General features: G+C 46.0%; 1 protein-coding gene across 4 annotated transcripts in view; it reads right to left on the bottom strand.

Moving 5' to 3' along the window:
• HDAC6 (histone deacetylase 6) overlaps positions 1 to 19682 on the bottom strand; it is a 44015-nt gene extending 24333 nt beyond the window's left edge. The window contains exons 1-13 of one of the 4 annotated variants that reach the window (XM_063294136.1): positions 19593 to 19639; positions 19016 to 19174; positions 17184 to 17275; positions 16914 to 17018; positions 16536 to 16624; positions 8050 to 8134; positions 7471 to 7511; positions 7275 to 7371; positions 6301 to 6398; positions 5241 to 5345; positions 4514 to 4582; positions 4189 to 4315; positions 3060 to 3125 (exon numbers count right to left, since the gene is read on the bottom strand). In XM_063294136.1, the coding sequence (XP_063150206.1) occupies positions 3060 to 3125; positions 4189 to 4315; positions 4514 to 4582; positions 5241 to 5345; positions 6301 to 6398; positions 7275 to 7371; positions 7471 to 7511; positions 8050 to 8134; positions 16536 to 16624; positions 16914 to 17018; positions 17184 to 17258 (957 nt within the window). In that variant the 5' untranslated portion in view covers positions 17259 to 17275; positions 19016 to 19174; positions 19593 to 19639. Of the gene's footprint in view, positions 1 to 3059; positions 3126 to 4188; positions 4316 to 4513; positions 4583 to 5240; positions 5346 to 6300; positions 6399 to 7274; positions 7372 to 7470; positions 7512 to 8049; positions 8135 to 16535; positions 16625 to 16913; positions 17057 to 17183; positions 17280 to 19015; positions 19461 to 19592 lie in introns of those variants that run through there. The other 3 variants (XM_063294137.1, XM_063294139.1, XM_063294138.1) reach the window with 3 other exon arrangements.
• Between the last annotated feature and the right edge of the window lie 2523 nt (positions 19683 to 22205).

Here is a 22205-nt window from a genome sequence, read left to right as displayed (position 1 = left end):
TTGATGCGCAGGTTGTTTGTCGCGAGCCATGGTATTCCCAAGACTACGATGGGCCGTCCTATGTGGGTTACCACGAACGATGTTCGTTCGGTGTGGGTGCCCATTTGTAGGGTGACCGGCTCGGTCTGCATCGTGGCTGGTTTCTCTCCCGCTGTTGAGCCGTCCAGCTGGTGAAATGCCAGCGGCGTGGGGAGAGGGAGGCAGCGTAGGTCGAGTTTGGCGACTATGTTGGGGTGGATCAGGTTTTTCGAGCACCCCGAGTCCACTAGTGCCGCGGCCGTGGTGGCTCCGTTGCCCACGGAGAGCTTGATTGCCGCCATTATTACGGAGCTTTCGCCGCTCTGTCAAAGTGATCCGCGCCTCTGTCCCACCACCTGCCTCGCGGCGCGTTTTAGGGCAGGCGGGGAGCGTTTCCCGCCGGCTGGTCTGGGTCTACGGCGTCCTCTCCCCCCAAGTAAGCGTCCCAGCCTTCGTCCGGTGTCGCTGTGGCTCCGGTCATTCGGCGGTGGGGGGGCAGCGGCGGGTTCGTTGGTTTGAGGCTAGGTTTCAGTGCGGGTTTGGGAGCGCTAGCTAGGGTTCGGTTGGAGAAGCAATCTGCCGTTTTGTGCCCCATTTTTCCGCACCTCCCGCAGGGCCCGCGAGTAAATTTCTTCGATATGTGGGACTGGCCGGCCCCACGTGTGGCACGGGTACCTTTGGGCTGGTGTTGGTTTTGTCTTCCGTCGTCGCCATTAGGAAGGTGCGGTGCGCTTGTTCCGCTCTCCCCGTGAGGTGGATCCAGCCTTGCAGAGTCTCCGGGTCATCCCGGTAGAGAGCCCATTGGAGTACCTCGCGGTTGAGGCCCCTTTTTAACATTTCTAGCAGGGTGGTCTCGGACCAGTCATTGATCTTCCCTGCGAGGGCTTTAAATTCGAGGGCGTAGTCCGGGACAGTGCGTGCGCCCTGTTTGAGGCTTTGGAGTGCGCTTTTAGCCCTCTCTTTGGCTAGCGGGTCCTCAAAGTAGCGCTTCATCTCGGTGATGAAGGCATGGAAGTCAGAGAGGGCGGGGGAGTTGGACTCGTACATTTGGACGTACCAGTCCGCCGCCCTGTCTTGTAGTTTGATCGCCACGGCTGCGATCTTGTCCACTTCTGAGTTAAAGGAGTGTCCGTGCCGCCCCATGAACTCCCTGGCGTTCGTGATGAAGAACGACAGTTTCGCAGGGTTCCCGTCGAAGAAAATGGGGAAGTCCTTTGGGGCCCGGGCGTTCAGTGAGTCCCCTCTTCTCGCTTCCCGACCCATGGCTTCGTCCGCCTGGGCCGCTTGTTGATTAGCATTTGGCCCATGGGAGTGCGACGACCTGCTCGGGGTGTGGATCGGGGTGTGTACCTGCACGGGAACGTCGTTGTGTGGCGCGGGGGACATCAGCGATTGCAGCATGGTCCTGAGGTCCTTTAGCTGGGCCTCCATGGCCGCGAGTCTGGCTTGTGTTTCCCCGTCCGAGATCCGCGCCGCAGCTGGGGTCGGGTCTATCGGTGTTTCCGCAGGGTTGAGCCGCCGGTGGGGTTCAGGCGTTCCCGTCCGCTGGTCAGCTTCCTCCGTTTGGGAGTGCATCGGCTGGGTTGCCTCTCCGTCCTCCACCGTGCTTGCCGCAGTTGGGCTGACGCTCCACGCCTGTGGCTGGGGTGCGATGTGGGGCGGGGGGGTCTCCGCGGGTCTCGGGAGGTATGTTGCTCCCTCCCGTGGCCGGGTCGCCTCCGCCTCCGTCTCCCTCTGGGGTTGGAGCTGAGGCTCGGGGTGGGCCGGGAGGGTGCCCGTGGCTCCTGGGGTCCGTGGTGCCTCTGGCCTCGATCGGTCCTCCTCCGCTTCTTGCTGTGCGGTTCACCCGCCTTGGCCGCGACGCATCGGCCCCATCGCTCTTGTTCTTCTCGCCGTCTATTCCTCCCGCGGCTCGTTGTTGTCCGGTGGGGCTCGGCGAGGCTGAGTTTGTGACTCTCAGCTTTATGTCATGCGCTGCCTACCGCTGAGTAAAACACAGACGCTGATTCAGAGAAGAGCAGGTTCAGGTTTATTCAAACGTAGAGCTAGGCGCGAAAAAAGCTGAGAGTGAAGGTAGCGCGCCGGTGCGGGGTTTAAATACCCCGCGCCGGTCAGCGCCCCCTCACCTTGGGTTGCGTCATCCCCCCTTTGTCCTGCATGCTTTCGTGCCGGTAGGTGAAGGGTTGCGGGGCCCCAGCTGGTGCCCCGGGATTGCCCATAATCGGTTTCCTCCTTCAGCCGGTGATTGCTGTCAGCTGGGCGATCTCCGTTGCGCTTTTGCTAACAGCTTGGGTGTGCCTCGTGATCCGCCTTGTCTTTGTCTTTCCTTCTTCCTCTTTTGTGTCCTGATGGCTGAATCATCCGGCCGGGGTCTGTGTCTGTTGTTGTGCGTGCTATGCTTATCTTAAGTCCCTTCCTCTACTTCCTCGTTATTGTCACGTGTGCCGTTGTGCTGATGTCTTCAGCTCAACGGCACTCATGACAAAAATTCAAGCAGATGACAATGACATCACCAAATCTATACATGCTGTGAATGAGCTGTCAGACAGAACAGAATGCCACATAAAGGAGGCTTTCAACTGAAGCTGCCTGGGCAAAAATCCTCTAATGGATCCCGCACTGAGCAGGAGGTTAGGCTAGATGACCTCTTAAGATAACCTTCCAACTCTATGATTCTACCAACTGCACATAGAGAAAACAATTCCCAATTCTGCATGACCTCACTTGTGTTTCAATGAAAGCAGAAGATTGGACATTGGCTTGAACACAACCTACTGTTCTGGATAGTACGCTTCTACATAGCAAGAGAGAGAGGAAGACAGAGGGTCAAGACTAGTTCTTAAATATTGTACTAACAGCTTTAAAGGGCATGTCATCCAACACAAGATTAAGAAATGCTTTCCATCAGCATTTCATATTTTATGATCCTGGATTACCACAAGCTATTTATGATCCCAGACTACTGTTCTGGACGATTATATAAATCAAGAAATAGATCAGACTGTACATCCTTTCAGAATGCTGGCTGCTTCATTGCTTACCTCTAAGGCCACAGGCAGTAGGATGTGTAAAAAGGCAGAGAGGTAGTCAGCATCCCTCATTCCTGTCTAAAGGAACCAACAGACACATTAAACTTAAAGGAGATGAAAGGAAATCCACAAAGAACATCTTTAAGTGCACACATACAGCACAAGCATTTGCCTAAAAGAGCAGCTGCTACTGATGTAACACAGGAACAGTAAGGAAGGTCCTAAACTTTGATGGGTCTGACATTAGGGACACCAAATGAAATCAGATCTAAAACCTCGCTTGTTTGTTTTTGGCTTAATGTAATGTGTGAATCCATCCCAAGAAAGAAACCAAGCTATAATCTGAAGTCATGGTTTGTAATTGGCTTCTGAATCTTGGCTCATTCCTAGTTGGATTCTAGAACACAATGGCTGGATTCATGTACTACACTAAATCACAACCCAGTATGCTAAACCACAGTGTAACTGTTTTGATGTTGGCTTACCATGACAAAAGAACACAAGGTCCTTTGTGAATGAAACTGATGGTTTACCATTCAATGTGAACCCAGCCAACTGAGGCTTATTTAAGTACTTTGGTGAAACCAAGGTTTGGTGTGATATGTGAACTTGGTTTATTAGTTGTAAGAAGCACAGTAGCATTGGAGCCTGTACTAACGGGCCCCCTTCCAGACAAATGTGTCCTTAATTTGAGTGGCTACTGCAACGGGAAAAAGCATAGCAGTTTCCAAGCAACTGAAGAGGGTGGAGAGACCTTTCTCATGATTTGAAGCCCACCCACCCCCTTCAATTTTCCCATTCCCTAAAAAGGCTATGCCAGAATTTGCACTTAGATCCATACACAACTTTGTCTCCCTCTTGTAACTAGGCAGTCTAACTAGCAAAGTCAGGGATCTGCCTATTTGCAAAAGATGATCAGCTCCCCCATCATTTTTTCCCCCCAGCAGACAGGATAGTCATTTGGGATACTGAAACCATATTTAGGTTGCTAGCCAAATGGCTCTATTTGCAACTGCTGTTAAGAAAAATAGGACCACATGCAAGCAACATTACAGGAGTGGGGAACTGCCAAGCTCCCACTCCCAGCAATCTCAGCCTAGCATGTCCCTACCACCTGGGAAGAGTCCCTACTCTTCCCTACCTGGTTCCAAGGCACATTGATGTTGTAGCCCTCTCCCCGACCTCTGCCCACTGCATGACTGTCAGATTCTGGAAGGTGGGGCCAGAATTTCCCTCCTTCGTAGCGATGGATGGAGAAATAAAGGACGCTAGGAAAAGTAGTCACAGCAGATTCAGCAGTGAAGAGAAACAAAGCCACTAGCCAAGCCCCAGCCATCTGAACCCAGTCTGGCTGCAGCCTATATTTAACCCCAAACTAATTTGCCCTGCTTTTGCCAACTCTCCTCATCCACTATAGAATTTCCCAAGTTCTCCAACTAAACAAAGCTCATCCCTTGATTAGACACCTGGGATTCTCCTCAAAGAGGTACTGAAGGCCTTGCCCATGATGCACATCCCAGTCAACAATAAGCACCCTGGAAGAGAAATAAACACAAATGTAATGAATGAAAAAGGGAACTCATAAAAGGCAGCATCTGAAAAAACTGGCATCAATCCTCACTGTTAACAGCATCCCTTCCAGGAGTCATGGGAACTGTAATCCTAAGGGGGGCTAGAAGACTTCTCCGCTTCCTCACTAAACTACTATTCCCAGAATTCCTTATAAAGGCATTGCCATGACCACTGATGCAGGTTTGAAGGCCACTGCTCTAACCTCTAGGGACAGCAACAGAAATGGTTGTTTGTTTGTTTGTTTATTTATATTAAATTTCTCTGCCGCCCATCTCGTGCACAATGACTGGGCGGCTTTAGTAAGATTTATTTAGTAACATTTGTTTAGTAACATTTGTTTAGTAAATGTTTAAAAGTAACTTTTATTTAGTAAATGTTCAATGAAAAACCAAAATGGATTGTAACTGGGTACTGAGAAACTTGCTTCAAAAGTTGGAGTGTGTGGAATGACTAGGACCAGCTGTACAAATATCTAACACTTTGCATTTATTCAGCACCTTGGCTAATCCACTGTCCACCTAACGCAGAGGAGCTGAAGCTCAGAGAACATCGAATCACGCTTGTGGCAAACTGTTCAGCAACCAGCCTTAGCTGTTACCTCCCCCCTCCAGAGCTACTCACCGCTCCACCCCCAATTTCTGTCGGGCATAATGTGCTGCAATGCCTATGTTGTTGAACATGCAGTAGCCATCCATCTTGTGGCGGTGAGCATGGTGTCCAGGGGGCCTAAAATCCAAAAGACACAGTGGCTCACTCTAGAACTAGAAAATCATAGGTCAGCCATCAAGGAAAAAAGAAGCCAGAGTGCCTAAATGTTAATGCTTCTACAGTGCAAATTATCAATTGCATTTTGCACCTTCTGCTATAAATGCTAAAGGAAGCATGCTTGAGCCACCACTCCCATGTGTCTTCAAAGACACAAAGTTCAAAAGGAGTGAGGAGTCACTCTGGCTACTTCCATATAAGGTTTTTACTGTGCAAGTGAAAATGTTCTCATAAGCAGAATTTTATAGAGATCAAGACATAGCATATTTCTGATTCAATCAGCTTTTTTCTCACATTCTCCCACCTTTTCATTAAGTGGGGAAGACAGCAACACAGTACTTTGGGTTGTTAATTCTAAGAGGCTTCATCTGGGTGAATTCCACCACTTATTTTCTTTCTGGATTGGATGGACCATCATTCCCATCCTCCACAAACAAGCACATGCATATACACACAGTCAAGACATTGACAATCCTGTCTTTACTGTGTGATCCACCTGGGAGATTGTCCTAATTTCTCTCCTGCATCTGCTTTCCTGTAGTTTTACCCCATTGCTTTTTAATGCAACCTTCCCCCGTCTGAGGCCCTCTGGATGCGAACCAACTCTCAGAATCCCTAGCCAGTATGGCCAACTAGATCCTGAGAGTTAAGTCTAACACATCTGGAGGGTAGCAGATCAAAAAGGCTGTTTTGTGGATAAGGGGAACCTCTTCTCCACTGGCTAGTGGGCAAGAAAATAAAAAGGTAACAAATATAAGTTATGCCTCTGGGCTTGTACTGTACACAACCCACTGTGAGAATATGCCCCTTCCCATACCTGTCAAAGGGCCTATCAGAGCAAACTGACCAACCATGCTTGCTTGCAATGGTATTCTGAGTCAAGCAAAAGTGGAAATATTGTCTATCTGCACCTTACCTGACCACGGCCAGCCCATTACGGAGTTCCCCAGACCGTACTTTCTCCACCAGTTGCAAGACAGAACCAGCAGCAAGGCAGGCACAGCGGTAAGAATTCTTTGGTAGGAATTGAAAATCAGGTTAGCAAACCCTACTAGAACACCAGGGTTTCTCCTGCTGCAGAAGAACAGATGGAACTCTGGGGTCCCAGCAAATTGCTTGGTTCTTAGCCCTGACCCCTCAGAAAAAGCAAAACAGAACAAGACATGTATAGGTGTGATCACCTGGAGGTGCGAAGAAAAAAAAAGCCAAAGAGCCCTGAATCCAATAGCAAGTTATATTATTTGAATAAAAAATGTAGAAATCAGCTGTAGAGAAAATTATAGGATCTGAATAATTTGTTCTATCTACTAAACTTTTTTATGATTCCAGAAATGGGTTTTAAACACACTTTTTTTTCCTTTTTCAAATATTGTTAGAGGAAAAATTCTGATACTCAAGAATTGGGAACTTTATTTACAGGGATCAGAAATGGAGAAAAAATACAAGACATGGAAGACCTTACAATATCATTTCTATTCTCCCTTGTTCCCACACCTACACCTCCCTTCCTCAAAACTGGGATGCCTTGTTTCTGGAGAATTTCATCCCACATGTCCACACTTCTCCAAGGATCCTCCACAAAAAGATGCCAGAACCTGTCCGCAACACATTGTTTCAACAGCTTTTAGACATGGTTCTATGCAAAGCCATTTATACAGTATAAATTATACCCATCCTCTTGTGCCAAGTTTTGCCCCATGGACATTAGACAAGCATATGTCTAACAGCATTAGAATGAGTGACATTCCCAAATTCAGTGCTGCTGCCTTCAGTTCAAAAAGATCACCAGAAGTTCACAAAGGTACAGTCTAACTGTCAACTCTGCACCAAGTATTTTAGTTACAAAGGGTGGAAACTTCTGCCTTTAAACGTAGCTCTGAAGATACTCACTGGATGCAGGTAAACAGAATCAAAGGTATCTGCCAGAGACCTTAACTCAGTCTCACTCATTGTTTCAGTCGATTTCATGAGTGTCAAGTACTCCTGACTGTTAAAAAAGAGATACACACATGTTCAGCTGCAGCTCAGTCTCTGCCTCGCCACCCCTCAACTTCATGCCTGGCTCTGCCCCAAGATTTGCTTTCACCTGTGAGCCAAGAGGATCTCTTCTTCAGAAATTTCTCGGCCCTGCAAGGAGAGATAAGAATAAAAATATTTCATTTTCTACTGATTGCTTATTACACGTTCATTCCATGCTTCCTCCAAGGAACTCAGGACATGTCACAGATGTCCAACTCAGCTCTCCCCAAAATTATTTTGATTCTCCAATCTGGGGTGGGCAACTTTTTCATGGCTGGGGCAGCCCTTAATGGTTTGAGGAGACCATAGTAGGTGGGCTGATGATTCAAATGGGGGCAGCCACTGCCAGATCATGGCATTTTCTGTTTTCTTGGAGGGTCAGGCTAAGGTTTCACTCGATTTTGGTATTTATTTATTTAAAATGCATTTATCTATCTTAAAAAAGAATAAAACTTCTGCTAAGTGGATCTGAGTGCTTTTGTGTTTCCCACCTCAAAGCAGAGAAAGAAGTGGAGCTCAAGGGGCTGCAAAAAGAAGTTGGGTGGCCACACAGAGGCACAGGTGGCCTCCTCCTACTCGAACCACTGAAATCTACCTGGGACCTGTCCACAAATTCTTGCTTGGTCTCCTCTCCTCTCTCTCTTACCATCACTGGGACGCAACGCTCCAGCAGTTCGTATTGAAGTAGTCTGTCCCGAATGGTCACCAGCCGCTCTGGGCACTCTGGGAAGCTAGGAAAAAGACAACAAAGGGGACATGTAGGGACAGAGCAACAGCTCATTAACTAGGAGGCCAGTAATGGAGCTGGGATGGTTTGGAGAAGAAAGAAACAAGGGTGGGCTGGCCATCTTTCTCTAGAACCCAGTCCTTTATTCTGACAATTCAGGAATGCAGTAAAACAAGCAAGATGGGAGGACAGGGAGGCGTGAACTATGGCTGCAGTGGAAGAATGGCAGGGGGCATTTAAGCCATTGTAATAGGCATCATCATAACAGGTGGAGCAGGATTCAAGGATGAGGACAGTAGGAAATAAAGTGGGAGGGAGACAGCAGGGCTATAAGAGTTAGTGCTAGGGAGCAGAGGCCACACTCAGGAACTAATCTGGGAATGTTTGGGAGAGCAAAGGCCTTCGAATCTGCATAACTGAGATTGTGCAGGAGACGGCAATTTACAGAGAATCTGACAGTTCACACAGACATATGACAAGGCTGTATTTTCTACACTGAAAAGCATGTGAGCTCCCAGACCTTATGGTGAAGAGGTCCTGTTTTGGGAACATCCTGAGGCCAAGAGGAGCATGTATATATTTCTCTATGACTTCTACAGACAAGACCTTCCGGATGCCTAGCTGAGAAGCTAGCCCTGCTCTTTTCATCCTTCTCTTCCTCAAAAAAGCTGAAGACAGAATTCTGAGTTCCCATAAACGTTGGTTCCAGCTAAAGGAAGCTCACCCTGAAAAGGCAGTTTAGTCAAACAGTAGAATCGGGTCCATTTGCAGCTCACCCAGCACTGACTCCAACAAGGTGTCCTTCGGAGGCAGAAGGACAAGACAGCTCAGAGTTCCCAGGCAGCCCCCCCGGAGGCAATGCTGAACAATTCTAGCAGTATAATCCTGACAATTCGGAAGGGCAGCATATTGGGAGAAACTGCTCTGTAGAATTTCAGAGCTCTTGTCAAGCATAAGACATTTTATTCCTTAAAACTTCTGAAAAAACTCCCTCCTAAAACTGACCTAGCCAGTGTCACGTTCACTGTTTCAATGTGCCTGGTACATCGTAACACTTCACATGTCATTTGCTACTCCCGTATTTGATTTGTGACACTTCACGTGTCAGTTGTTAATTGCGTGTTTGATTTGCAGGGAAGGGAGGCTTCCATACCCTGCACCGTTATCTCTGGGCTGAGGGAATGGAATGTGTTTGGGTTTTCTCAAATGTTCAAGGTTGCTTTCCCAGGGATGGTGAAGACAGTTGCTGGCACCTGGGGGGGGGGGGGGTTAGAACGGCTGGGTGGGGGGAGGTCTTACGTTTTGAGCCGAGGGTTCTTAATTGGTATTTGGCGTGCTTTTGCTCATTCTCAGCTTTCTCTGTACTTGCATACTAATCCTTCAATAAACCAGATTTCCTAGAGTCTACTGGTGAGCCTGGTTTTGTTAGGTTAGGCAACCATTATAGCCAGGCTCACTTCTGGACCGTAGCCCTCCAGACACCATGCAAAATCTGCTGTGGCCTTTGAGTCAATAGAAGTTGTGTGCGCACTGTGTAAGTGCTGTGAAGCAGAGACATTAGCTAAGCAATCGCAAGCAACACTGACACAGACTCTTCACATATTGGCGGTGGTGGGTTTTTTTAAGCCCTCCATGGAAATAACATTTTGGAAGTAGGCATGAAGTCAGGAGGAATTATATTGCTAAAAACAATCACTGAGCAAAACTGGATCTTTACTCAAAAAAAGCCCCACTGAGTGCAATGGGAATAACTCCTGCTATATCTGCTAGGGCTGCAAGCAACCTCAGTGTTTAGCCAGCAATCCTCTATGGGCTGTTCACTGTGGCAACCTCAACGTGCATCCCTCCAATCCTTGAGGCGACAGAAAAGTGTGCCAGCATAATTTGGGCTGTACCAAGTGCCAAGCTCTAATCTGCCTCAGCAACAAGAAGGTGAGCAGTCCTGCCTTAAAGAGTTTTACTGCAGGACAATTTAAGGGCAGTGATTGATGGATCCCCCAGCTTTGTTTCCTCTCACTCAGCACCACCAGCTGGTGGAAAAAAACACCACCAGTCTTCTTAATATGTGGTGTGGCGGGCCTGGGTGAATGTGGGCCTTGGCCTGGGGCAGAGGCTTTTAACCACCTTTCATGCTGCCCAAGTGCCAGATGCCTGACGTGGACATGCCTCATCTCAATAACCTGTCACTCAGGCTCTTCCTGAATATGGGCCTGCTGGTCTTAACATGTGCCCAAAAGTAGCCCGATGAAGCAAAAGAAGGATGTGAAGTGAAGTGGGAGGGAGGGGACTCACAAGCACCTTAAGTGAGCTCTCTCCTACTTCATCCCAGGCCCATTCTTCTTCCCACGAACCTGTCAGCCAGCCTGTTTTTTGAATGTATTTTTATCAATCTTCCAGAAAACCAGTAGATCTATGTTCAGACATAGCTTGAGTGAGAGGTCATAGACATGGTGGAGGAGCTGGAAGAGGCATATGGAAGCATGTCCTTCTGCCTCCCCTGCACCTAAAAAGAGAAACTGACAGAATTCTTTTTAATTTTATGCCACTTCCCAAATGTCTCAAATCAGTTAAGTTCTGGCAACTCTGGCAGCAAGTAATTGCAGACTGCAGCACCGAGGAGTATCTCACAAGGTCACAAAATGTCACTGGAGTAGGTAACTGGCATCTCCTTTCCAAAGTGATAAAAGCAGTAGGAAGTATGGTCACAGAAAAGTTTTTGTCAGCAGAAGCAATGAGAAGCCTATAATGAACACATATGGATCAGAACCAGACACACAGCTGGCAGCCAAGCAATCTTCTCTGGTTAAAATCAACCTTGCATGCAGAACACATTAGCCCTGTTTTTTAAACACAGGTTTACCAGTCTTTCAAAAGACCACTAAAAACATGTTTTAAAAAAAGAGTCTGACTCTCTTCCAGAAGAACGCTAGACCTGTGTTGGTGCTTCATGAAGCAATGGTCAAGCATGAAGCAGGAAGATGCTTCTGCAGAAGCCAGGTATCTAATATCTGCTGTAGATCAGCCAAAATGATTAGTCGGAGGGGAGATCCCAGTTAAATGAGGAGAAGAGGCGTGCTGGGTAGCTCTCAACCTCTGACCACATCACCACCAACATGGACAATGAGGCAATGCAAAATGCTTGTATGGTAACATTTGTGCCAAGAGAGAAAGAAAAACACTACTTTAAAATCAGAACATTTAAAGACAAATGTTAGCCATCTCCACAGTTGACTAAGATAAGCATCTCTGTGCTGAAATTAGGAACATAAGGATGAGCCCTCTCCTGTATGCCCCTAAACAGACTTTTTGGAACTATTTCTAGGCCTTGTCGGAACTCCTTCCTAAGCTGATGCTCTAAAATGTTTTGGACTTCAACTCTCATCATCCCCCTCACCATCAGGTGATAGCTGTCTGGGAAATGATGGAAGTTGTCCAGCACATCTGGAGGACAACAGTTTGAAGAAGGGCTGTTACAGGACATGTAAGGTAGATCACAAATTCACTGATGTTATGAGGAGAGAGAAAGAGTGATTTATTGCTACTATAGACTGGAAATGAGGAGTCAACTGTTATTGCAAATACAGAATTGCTGATGGAGTGATCTCACAACTTTAGAACACCTATATATAGAAAAGTAGCTGCTTTTGGAACGTTATTCACTCCTTTCCCTATTCCAGTGAAGACAGTCCTTTTCTAGAAGCAGGGAAGCTCTTTTCATTGCTGATGCTTGGGGCCTATTCACACTTGCAATGGAGAAAATAAAACTATTCTTCCTACCTTCAGCCTGACGTAGTGCATTAAAAGAAAATCATTAATACAGTCCCTTTGTTTTGTTGATTCTGCAAAATGACGCAAGGATTATCAGAATGGAACAGCCATAACTTTTGCAGGGTTAACCCCCATGCTTCTCTAATGCCTTTATCGCCTCTTCTCTAAGTAGAATCTACCCACTCTACACAACATGGCTAGGAGAGGATGTTCTCTAGCTCCTAGAAAGATCCAGCAAGCGGGGACCTAGGAATGGCATTTTCAGTGGCAGCCCCCCACTTTTGCACAGCTTACCCCTGAGATCAAACTAGCCCTCAGGAAACAGGAGGAAACCATCCTCTTCTGCAGGCATTCGGAAACTGGCTTTTAATGGAAGATAGCAATAGATGTTTTAAGATTTTAATGTTTTATATGTCAGCCCTTTCAGGTAGTCTAGACAAGAAACCAATACCATGAGTACTAACAGTACCTTTATTGTAAGGTTACAGTAACAGAATCTCGCAAGGCTGAAAGCACATCTTTCCCCCCTCACCTTTACTTTCCAGGGAAGTAGGGAGGGCCCCTCCACGTTCCCATTCCCTATGTGGGCTAAGATGTCTCTTATCTGACCATTGCCCTGGCTGCGGCTCTTCCTCCTCCTGGCTCTCAAGGGTATTCCCACAGACCGTTACATCAATCTACATAGATTTTATGGATGTTCTTAATGTAACTGGTTGTAAGTCACCAAGAATCATTCTAGTAGGCAGCCTACAAATAATTGAGATTGACTGACTGACTGACTGACTGACTGATCCGCTTGTTGCCAGTCTAGACTGAGTCTCTTCTGCCTCACATGTTCCCTCTAATACTCTGTTAATTTAGAAATGGCAATATGGGTAAGGATCCATACAGAAATCAGGACAGGAATGTTAGATGCTGAGTCTACCTAAGTATCTAATCCTGTTCTAGATGAAAGTGGGTAAGATCCACAATCCAATGCAAATTTAATATGAAGTGAATTTGCTTGTGGTCAATGGGGCTCCCTTTCAGGTAACAGGCATTAGGACTAAAGTCAACATTACTCAATGGCATTTCTTTCTCAGAGTTTAAGAATGACTGCATTCAACAAAGAAAGATATTATTTTAAGATGAAAACTTAACAACGAGCAAGGGTCAAGGGTCAAGGGCTATTATTTAAAACTGGAGATGAAGAATCCAATGAGGAATCAAGGAAGAAATAAAAGAATCATGGTCAACATATCCAGGGAATTATGTTGAGATTACACGGAAAAGTGAGCCAAGTGGGTGGAATAAACACACACACCACAGAGTTACAGGCAGCACAAAGGGAAATAAGAACAGAATTATATATTTACCCACATCCAAACCAAGGTTACTCTTCCTCCCTCTGCCAGGAAAAAAAAATCAGTGGTTTTGGAATTATGAAACATATTCAGTTCAGAATTTAATACTGTTTTCAGCTGATTCAGCGGGGGTGGGCTGTGGGTGGGAGAAAAAGTGGGAGCAACTTACTGGAGCAACTTGCAACCTTCCCTGCCAGCTTTCCCATTAACTTTGCTTGCTGGAAGCCAGCAGAGAAGGTCTCAAACGGCAACCACATGACTGCGACTCCCTGAGATGTCATAATCACAAGCCAGGCACCCGAGCACCCGGATCGCAGTCACATGACCGCAGGGTGCTATGATGGCCAGAACTTTGAGGACCAGTCATATGTCCATGTTTTCAGTGCCACCATAACTTTCAATGGTCACTCAAAGAACGGACATAAGCCAAGGACTACCTGTACAGTGTTTTGGTCAGGTATACAACAGTGTTTCCAGGACAGAATATTGGGGTGGAGAGGGGAAATCTACAATCCGTTTGCAGTAGTTCAAAGGACTCATTAACCAATCTAATCCAACTCTCTGATCTTGAGAAATCTATCTCCTATCTATATCCTATGACTATCTACTTAGAGGAAAGCTCCATTGCCTTCACAGATACTTCAAATAAGCACACATGGCAAAGATCATCAACTTTGGATGTTTGTAGGCACCTTTTGGTATCTAAACTGCCAGGATCGACCAATCAAGTGAACTCAGTGCATTTGATTGCTGGTTCCTGTCAGTACCAGGCAGAGCAGGATGGCTGGACGCGTGTCAAGACTGTTTGGACTGAGGAGCGGGAGGGGCTGGATTCCAGCAGGAGCAGAACCATGGGAACCAAGGTTGAGCTGACCATTTTAGCCAGATGTGGGAGGGGGAACGTGAGATCACTGAGAAAGGAGTGTGTTAATTAGAAATCGTGTGCCAAATTCAAGCAGTTGCAGTTTTTCCTTTGAACTGTGCATTCTATCCTGAATTAAAGCTTTTCACTTCTGCCAAGAACATGAGTGACGTTTCTTTGTTTGGGGTTTGAGCATAGCAGTTCTTACATAAACAGACATCTGAGCCAACCAGAAAATTAGTATTATGGTTCAGCGAGACAACAATAAGTGAGAGATTGGTTTTGTGAAGAGAAGCCCCACCCCCATTCCAGTGACTACAGAAAGTATCTCAATACTCTAAATGGAGGGAATCCTCCCTCTACAAAAAGATCCTTGAGGGAGGAATTCCATCCTCTGCAACCACTTTCACTGTTGTTACTGTTTTTCTTTTCAAAGCAAATGAAATAAGATATGGCTCCACTCAGTAACAAGAGCCTCTGCAAACACCATGTTGGTGTCAGCCTTTTGAGATAGGCCTGGTCAGGAGATAGATGCCATAGAATTACTGAAACTTTACTTTGTTGCTACAGGGTATTACAACAGAACCTTGAAAGCCTGAGTTTCTCTCTCCTTCCCTCTTATACTAAAGACAGTCAGGGTGGGGCAATCTGGATTTTTTTCCTCACCTACTCCTGTCTTTCCAGGCTAAGATGATGCTTTCATAATGGCTGTCACATACCTCTTCAAGGCTATCTCCATACTCCTCTACCGTAGAGGACTCTTGGTACATATTATGGCAGCTAAAGCAGTTGTTCCCAACCACTTCCTTCATGGCTACCACTATATCACTACTGAAAACTTTTGTAAACCACCAAGTCAGTCAAGGATCAGCAAGACACCACCACAGTACATGTGCAAAGCCCCCACCCCTCAAATAAAATTAAAATTACTTCACTTAAAATGTTTTAAGATGGCTAAATCTCATGAAATGTTGGTTTTCCCACTGGATATCTTCCAAGAATTTTGTGAAAACATCAAATTCTTACAAGGCTTTGGGTGAGATTTGGGGATCTCACAAGATACTGGCCATTGCACAATACATTTTTATTTTGGCATGTGCAGCATGGGTTACCTGCAGTAACTTGGTAGAAGTTGTAAGGAAGTATGATTGTGACTTGAGAGGCAAAGATAGAAGGAAGTGAGGCTCACCTTGCAGAGTGAGTTTTTAGGCATGTCTACATGTACCAAGTGTTCTATTAGGATTTCTGAAAGAACAGAACAGAACAACTAGGACTAAATGTACAGTACAGAGAAACTACAAGGGCTGGAGGCAGTGGTTGAAACTAGGACAATATTTGGTCTGTGACTGGTTATGCCATTTGGTAAGGTTTAGATATGATACACCAGGTTCAGATAAACCTAGACCAAGGGAGGCAACTTGATATTCTGATTTTGGACTCTGGATCCATTGGCCATGCTGGCTCAGGCAAATGGGACAGGAAGTCCAAAACTTCTGGAAGGCATCAGGTGCGTGGCTCTACCTAGTCTGCATAAAGTATGGAGATTACGTGACCCTTCATCACTAACCAAGACAGCTTTATTCACATAGCCAATGCATTTTATTTTATTTAAAAACATCCTGAGCAATTACAACCATTAATCAAAAACAAAACGAAAGACCCAAATCCATGATTATTGAAATGAGGTACTACTTTAGAAAAAATATGTATTTGTGCCTTAGACAAATTTGTAAAAATCATCAGCAAATCAGAGTTATGGTCGCTTCCATCCTAACTGTATTGAGAGAGCTCTGTTAAACTGAGTCCTGATGAAGTAGGCAAAAGCTCAGTGCCTGGTTTCCAAAACTGGCTTGCCACCTGCCCAGAGGAAATTCTGAAGCAAGATAGAAACGTAAAATCCTTCTCATTTCATCTAACCTTTCAGCATTTGGTATTCTAAAGCCCACTGTTTCTGAACAGGGCCATTCTCTGTAGTTCCTGGTTAAGAGCTACTAATCCTTCATTAATTTGTCTGCTAATAGTTGTTTTAAAGCAGCCAGCTGAAGTTCAAGAAGATCCCTTGTGAAATATTGTTTGTCATTCAAGCATCTCGTTCTATTTTTAATCTCTGGAGTAGATGCTGTTGAGATTTTCATCTACCCCACCCCAAGGACTCAGAGTGACTTACAATTTGAAATACCCATTATTCTTGAAAAACTATTTTTCATTGGGTGAAAAAGAGTAAAGATTATTTAATGAATGATTTACCATAACAGAGTAGCAATTAAAACAGACAGGCAGAGAAAGTCTCAATTTATGATTAAGAGTACACAAAACTGAGATTAAGAGACCGTAATCTTGGGGAAAAAATCCTGTAAGTTAAATGGCCTAAAAATAATACATCTCAGGTGTTACACTTAAGGCTCAAAACCCCAACCTTTCACCCTAGATACCTTTCATCCCATGGGCAGCAAAATTCTGTCATCCGCTCATCCCAGATCAGTCCAGTTCCTACGGGAGCAGCACATTCTGAAGTGAGATCCTGTTTAAGAAAGAACCACACAGAACAGTGGCGTATGCAGGAAAAACATCTCTTCTGATCCTAATCCTCCCCTCCAAGGCCATACCCTAATACTCTCTTAACAAAGTTTAAGTGGTGCTTTCATCTCTCTCACAAAACAGATCCTGAACTGTTTAAAAGTACCACTCGTGATGACCTCACTGCTACCATCACTGCAAGAAGGCTTGCAACTTCCAGTTCTCCCCCAAGAGCCAGTGAAGAATCCACAGCTGCTTTTTCAGCCCAGAGCTTGGGAATTGGATCTACCTACCAGTCGCTGCAGGCCCAAGAGCAGATCCTCGGCATCTTTGTTCAACCTTTTTGCCCGTCCTTTCCGCTTGGCCTCTGGAAGCCCCCCCTTTCTGTTAGCTTTTTTCTGGGGAAGCCAAGAGGACATTGCCTTGATACACATCCCTGCAACAGAAGTAGCAAGGCTCTCCCCTCTTCCATGGGACAGAAAGGATAGCTGCCTTGCTCACCCAACCACACTCCCAACAAACTACTGCCTTCCCATCTCCACTGCAACAATAGGTTACTTTACCGACGGAGCCTGAATCTCCAAAGCAGGCACAGATAAGGGATCCAATACTGAGGCATTTTCCAAATTAGAAGCCATTGTCAGGGCAAGAGATACTGGAAGAGAACGAAAACACGCATTACAGGAAGTTCCATAACTGAAACAGATGCTAGAGCATTCAATTCTAAAATCACCCTACATCTAAATACCTTGTTCTTGGAAATAAGCTACCACCAAGAAAGCAGTTGCCTGTATGGGGAAAATCTTAGCTGTCACTGAGTGACTTCTCCCCAGCCACATGAAAGAACTTCCACTTCTCAATGTTACTATCATTATGGAACCCACACGAAAATTTCATTTGCCAAAGAATTAGTCTGACAGGTGGCAGTACCCAATGAATTTTGGCTGATCTCAAAGCACTAAGGAGGGTCTGACCTAGTTAATACGAGAGACCACCAGGAAATACCAGGTCTAAACAGACAAGCAAGGGAGAAAAATCTCAGAAGGAAATGGCAAACCAGTTCCACACTGGTGGATGTGTTTATGTAGTCATCAGGAGCTCAGGTGAAGTAATAAAGGAAATAATTTTAGAGGAGTCATTAGATAGATACCACATAGAGGGGAAAAATGGATGCTGAAAAGTTAATAGATTAAACAAGAAGTCATAGAATCATAGCATTATTACATTTGTACTTTTGGCCCTGTATAGGCTTCTGATAGGCTGGGGGGTGCAATTTAAAGTGCTGTTCTTCACCTATAAAGCTCTTATCAGTTGGTATGTAGTTATGTCCAGGACTACCTACTCCAGCTGGAAATGTCCTGACCAATAATGCCATCTTGGGAGAAGTAATTCCCCACTTCCAGGAAAAAAGGCTCCTGAAGCTAGATGGTGCTGCTTTTCAATAGCAGAGCTGACTCTCAGGAACAGCCTTGCAGCGGAAATTACACTGACTCCTCCCTAATTTAATTTTAAAAAATGTAAAAACACAAACAAACAAAAACCTGGGCTCTTTTGCAGAGTATTCACATTTTAGACCTAGCCACTGATGTGTGATTTAACATGGAAGTTTATATTTTGCCTGTCATATTTGGGGTTTTGTTTGTTTGTTTGATTTAATTGATTCTAGATATTTATATTTAGTTTCACTGGAGATATTTCAGGTATTTTCTATATATGTCTTATAAACTGTCAAGAGTTTTATTTGATTGCAGTGGGATATAAATGTAATAAATAAATTAATAATAGGTGGATTCACCCTTTGTGCTAAGCCATAACACAATTCACTCAGTTTAGGCTTAGCATATTGTATGACTCCAGCCACTGTGGTATGTAAACCATTGTCTATGGCTTATTGTTATCTGTGAATCAAAGCAAGTGTGATTTATTCAATACACTGTCATTAACAAAATTACGATTGGTGAACCCAGCAATACACAAACTCCTCTGATAAGCTTAAGCCTATTAGTTAAACTGCAAACTGTTCCCCAAATCTACACTTGAGGAAACAAATAGGATTTTGAAGATGAAAGATAAATTGTTTTATAAATCCCAAAAGTAAAAAAAATTAGAGTTACATTTCTGTCTTTCACACAAATGTGACAACAGCAGGAAAGAGGCTCAAATGTGCTTAAAATAGCAAGGATAGAAACTGCCATGTTTCCACCCAAACATCTGACTATGATCACTACCAAAGGACAGTCTTTCTCTCACTGGCAACAGCTCTACACTTGTTCTTTCTCTGAAAGCATTTTCCTCACTAACAGCATTGCTATTGTGCAATGGAGCCATTAGCTTCTTTTTGACAGGGTCTTTCTACAATCAACAGTAAAGCCAGGCTGCAATTCTACAGGCTTACCTGAGAGTCAAGCCGGTTGATCTTAGTGGGATTTACTTCGAAGTAAACCGACCTAGGAGTACTGGCAGAAGCAGAATCTGAGGTGGGAAAACACAGACTCTTTCGAGACACACCCCCTATGCCCACAAGCACCTCTTTTGACCCTTCTGATCTCCAGATCTTGTTAGCAGAAGACATGACAAAGAATGAACGTCTCCCCGCTAGAAACGGGTGCGGCGACGCCACATTTCAAAACTTCCCCTCGCCTATCCGCGTTACCAAGGTGACAAGGACTATCCTCATCCACCACCCTCCAAAACTGCATTTGAGGAGCCACTTTCCCGCCCCTGAAGGGTCGACTTCAAAGGACCCCTCTCCGATTGAAGAGACGGCGGCTCACTACTACGGGCTGGAGCGACCTGCCCAAGGCGAGCTAGCTGGAGCCAAAGGCAACCAGGACCTTGCACGGGGGTCGGATCGGCAGCAAAACGGGGGTGTGAGGGATGCAAGGGCTTGGCAGGGGCGGGAGGACCGCCACGCCCCCCCCCCCCCGTTCTTCCCGCATTCCCTCAACAGATCGCCGGATCGCGCCTCCAACTCACCTGGCGCTACGGCTCGCCTGCCACGACCTTCCCACTTCCCGTGCCCAGTCTCTCCCAGGGCGCCGCCTGATGCTGTCACCTCGGCGCCACTCCCCCTCTGCTGGGGAAACCATTCGCCGCCCTCGGAGAAACTGGTCAAGACCATTCCGCGCGGGCGCGAACGATTGGGCGGGGCCGCTGGAGAGCGGTCCGTTTGTGGAGGAGGAGGAGATTAGGCGAGACCATTTGTCATTGGGGCAGGGGGAGAAAACGGCTCAAGGAGGTGGAACCGGGCGGGCTTTTCCATTGGCATTCCTTTTCTTTGTTTTTCCCGGTGTGTGTCGCTCTTCCTCCACTCAGGCTCGATTATGATTTAGGGTTTAATTGCGAACCTATGCAATACTTCTAACAACAGCCTCCCAAGCGGTTCTGCCTGGCCGCCTAATCATTGGCGTGCACACGCACCCTTGGGCTGCTTTGAATATGTACTGTACTCAAGCTCTGATTTTGGAAACCGTCGGGGGAAGCTCTTACATAGGAATGTTAGGACTAGAAGTGGGAATGAAGCCACTGAGCATCCGTTTGCTGCAGGGCAAGTTACTGTATAGAAACAGGGAGCAAGCACTCAGTGGCACTGATGATGATACCTGGTTGGGTAATGAAAAGTCTTCAAGCAAACAACCAAGCTCAGAGGGCACCAAGGACCCCACAGTTCAACCCTCAGCTACAAATACTCTTCTATGGGAACACTGTTTACTATAACCACCCTCTCTACACAGAATGAGGGGCTATGGCTTCTATGATTAGATCCCCGGCCTCTCTTGAGTTTTTGACGTACAGAACAAGAAGCTAAAATAATTGAGCCCAACTGCTCTTTTCATCACTTTTATTATAGCATAAGGGTTAATGGACAAAACTCAGATGAAGTGGACAAGAACCAGTGGAAACGTGGGCTGTATAAATGGGTTGGTTTGTACAGAGCCACAAGACTCCTCCTCAGACATTGGCTGAGCCTTTCCTACCATGTTGCAATACTTAGAAAGTTGTACCTTTTTTCAGGGAATGGAGACTCCATGTCATTCCTTTCCCTCACCTTCAAAGCATCTGCAAGCAGTACAGAAGTGAAGTATTTTACTCCTGAAGATCCAGTGGGGGTAAAAGGCTGGCATTTGGAAAGGTGTTGGTGTGAACTAGCGCAGACTGCTATGTCCTGTGCTGGAGGGAGGGGAGGTGACAAGAATGGACCTAGGCTGTGATAGCTGAACTTGAGGCAGGTCTCACATGTTTTAAAAATAAGGCAGACCTGTGAATTGGGCGGGAGGCTGAGAGAATAGGTGAGAAGATCAAACTGCAGTGAACAATGACAAAGGCAATCAGCTTATCTTCTAATCTTCTATCTTCTCCCAGATCAGAATTGGAGTTTGATTTATTTCATAGAATCATAGAATTGGATAGGATTGTCTGAGGGGTAGTCAAAAAAGTCAAGATCGGCAACATTGTATAAATGCCATGGTATTGAAATGATACAATGTGCGATGTAAGTTTTACAACAAAATAATAATAATAATAGTCAAGATGGCAGCTGCAATCAAAGCCCTGCCTCTGTTTACATGGGTTGTGCCCATGGGTCATACATGCACATCTGTTAAAAAGGAGCAAGTGTCATGTTTCCCCTTTCAGTGTTCTGTTAACATTGTAACGTTTCACATGTCAAGTCATTTTCCGTGTATATTCGCTTGGCTCGTTCGGGGTTTTTCCATTCCTGCGCTCTCCTTTGTTTTGGATCTTTGGAATGTATGTTTGGGTTTGCAATCCTGTTCAAGGTTACTTTCCCAGGCGTGTGTAACGGTTCTAGCACCTGGGAGGGGGTGCGTACGGACTGGTGCTTGGGGCGGGACTGGATTGAAGGCAAGGCTTTTTAAGTTTGTATTTGGCGCGCTATTGCTCATTCTCAGCTTTCTCTGTATTTGCATACTATTCCTTTAATAAATCAGTTATCTTTAAGCCCAGGCTTGTGAGACTGAGTATTTGGGATTAGGCAACCATTACATAAAGCTGAGAATCATTTAAGTACTTTCCGCTAGCCCCATCCAAAGTTGGGTAGAGAGGAGCGCTAGCAATGATCGAACCTCCGCTTCGCGAGAGTGAGGGGAGCGAAGAAGAGCCAGACTCGACGAAGACTCTGGTAGCTCCAACTTCGAGAGCGCAAAGGGCAGCACGTCGGGAGAGGCGAGATGCTCAACTGGATGAGCTATTGTTAGCGGTGTAGGGTGCCACAGGGGGTGTACTCCAACCCCAGCCCGAGGTGGGAGCAGCACAGGGGAGGGGATCTCCACAGCCTTCCTGGGAACCCGAAATCCCCTTATCACCGAGGGTGGTGGTAACCAACAGACCCTTAGAAGAGCCGGTCACCCCTGCCCGCATGAAAGCCATAGAGGACAAGATGGAAATGATAGTGACCCTCATCAAAGATGCCACTAAAAGCTCGGGGTCCCTACAGGAAGACTGGGAAGAGGAACCCTCTCAGCTGTTTCCCCCCCGACGGAGTTCCCTGTCATTCAGGGGAAGAAGCAAGACTTGAGCTCCCCGGCCCGTGGGGGGAAGGGAGTCAAGGGCGTCCCGAGATCGGC

The sequence above is a fragment of the Candoia aspera genome, chromosome 2, assembly GCF_035149785.1.
Source record: "Candoia aspera isolate rCanAsp1 chromosome 2, rCanAsp1.hap2, whole genome shotgun sequence".
NCBI lineage: Eukaryota > Metazoa > Chordata > Lepidosauria > Squamata > Boidae > Candoia > Candoia aspera.
The sequence above is the reverse complement of the archived record's forward strand: the minus strand, read 5'-3'. Positions and strand labels throughout refer to the sequence as shown.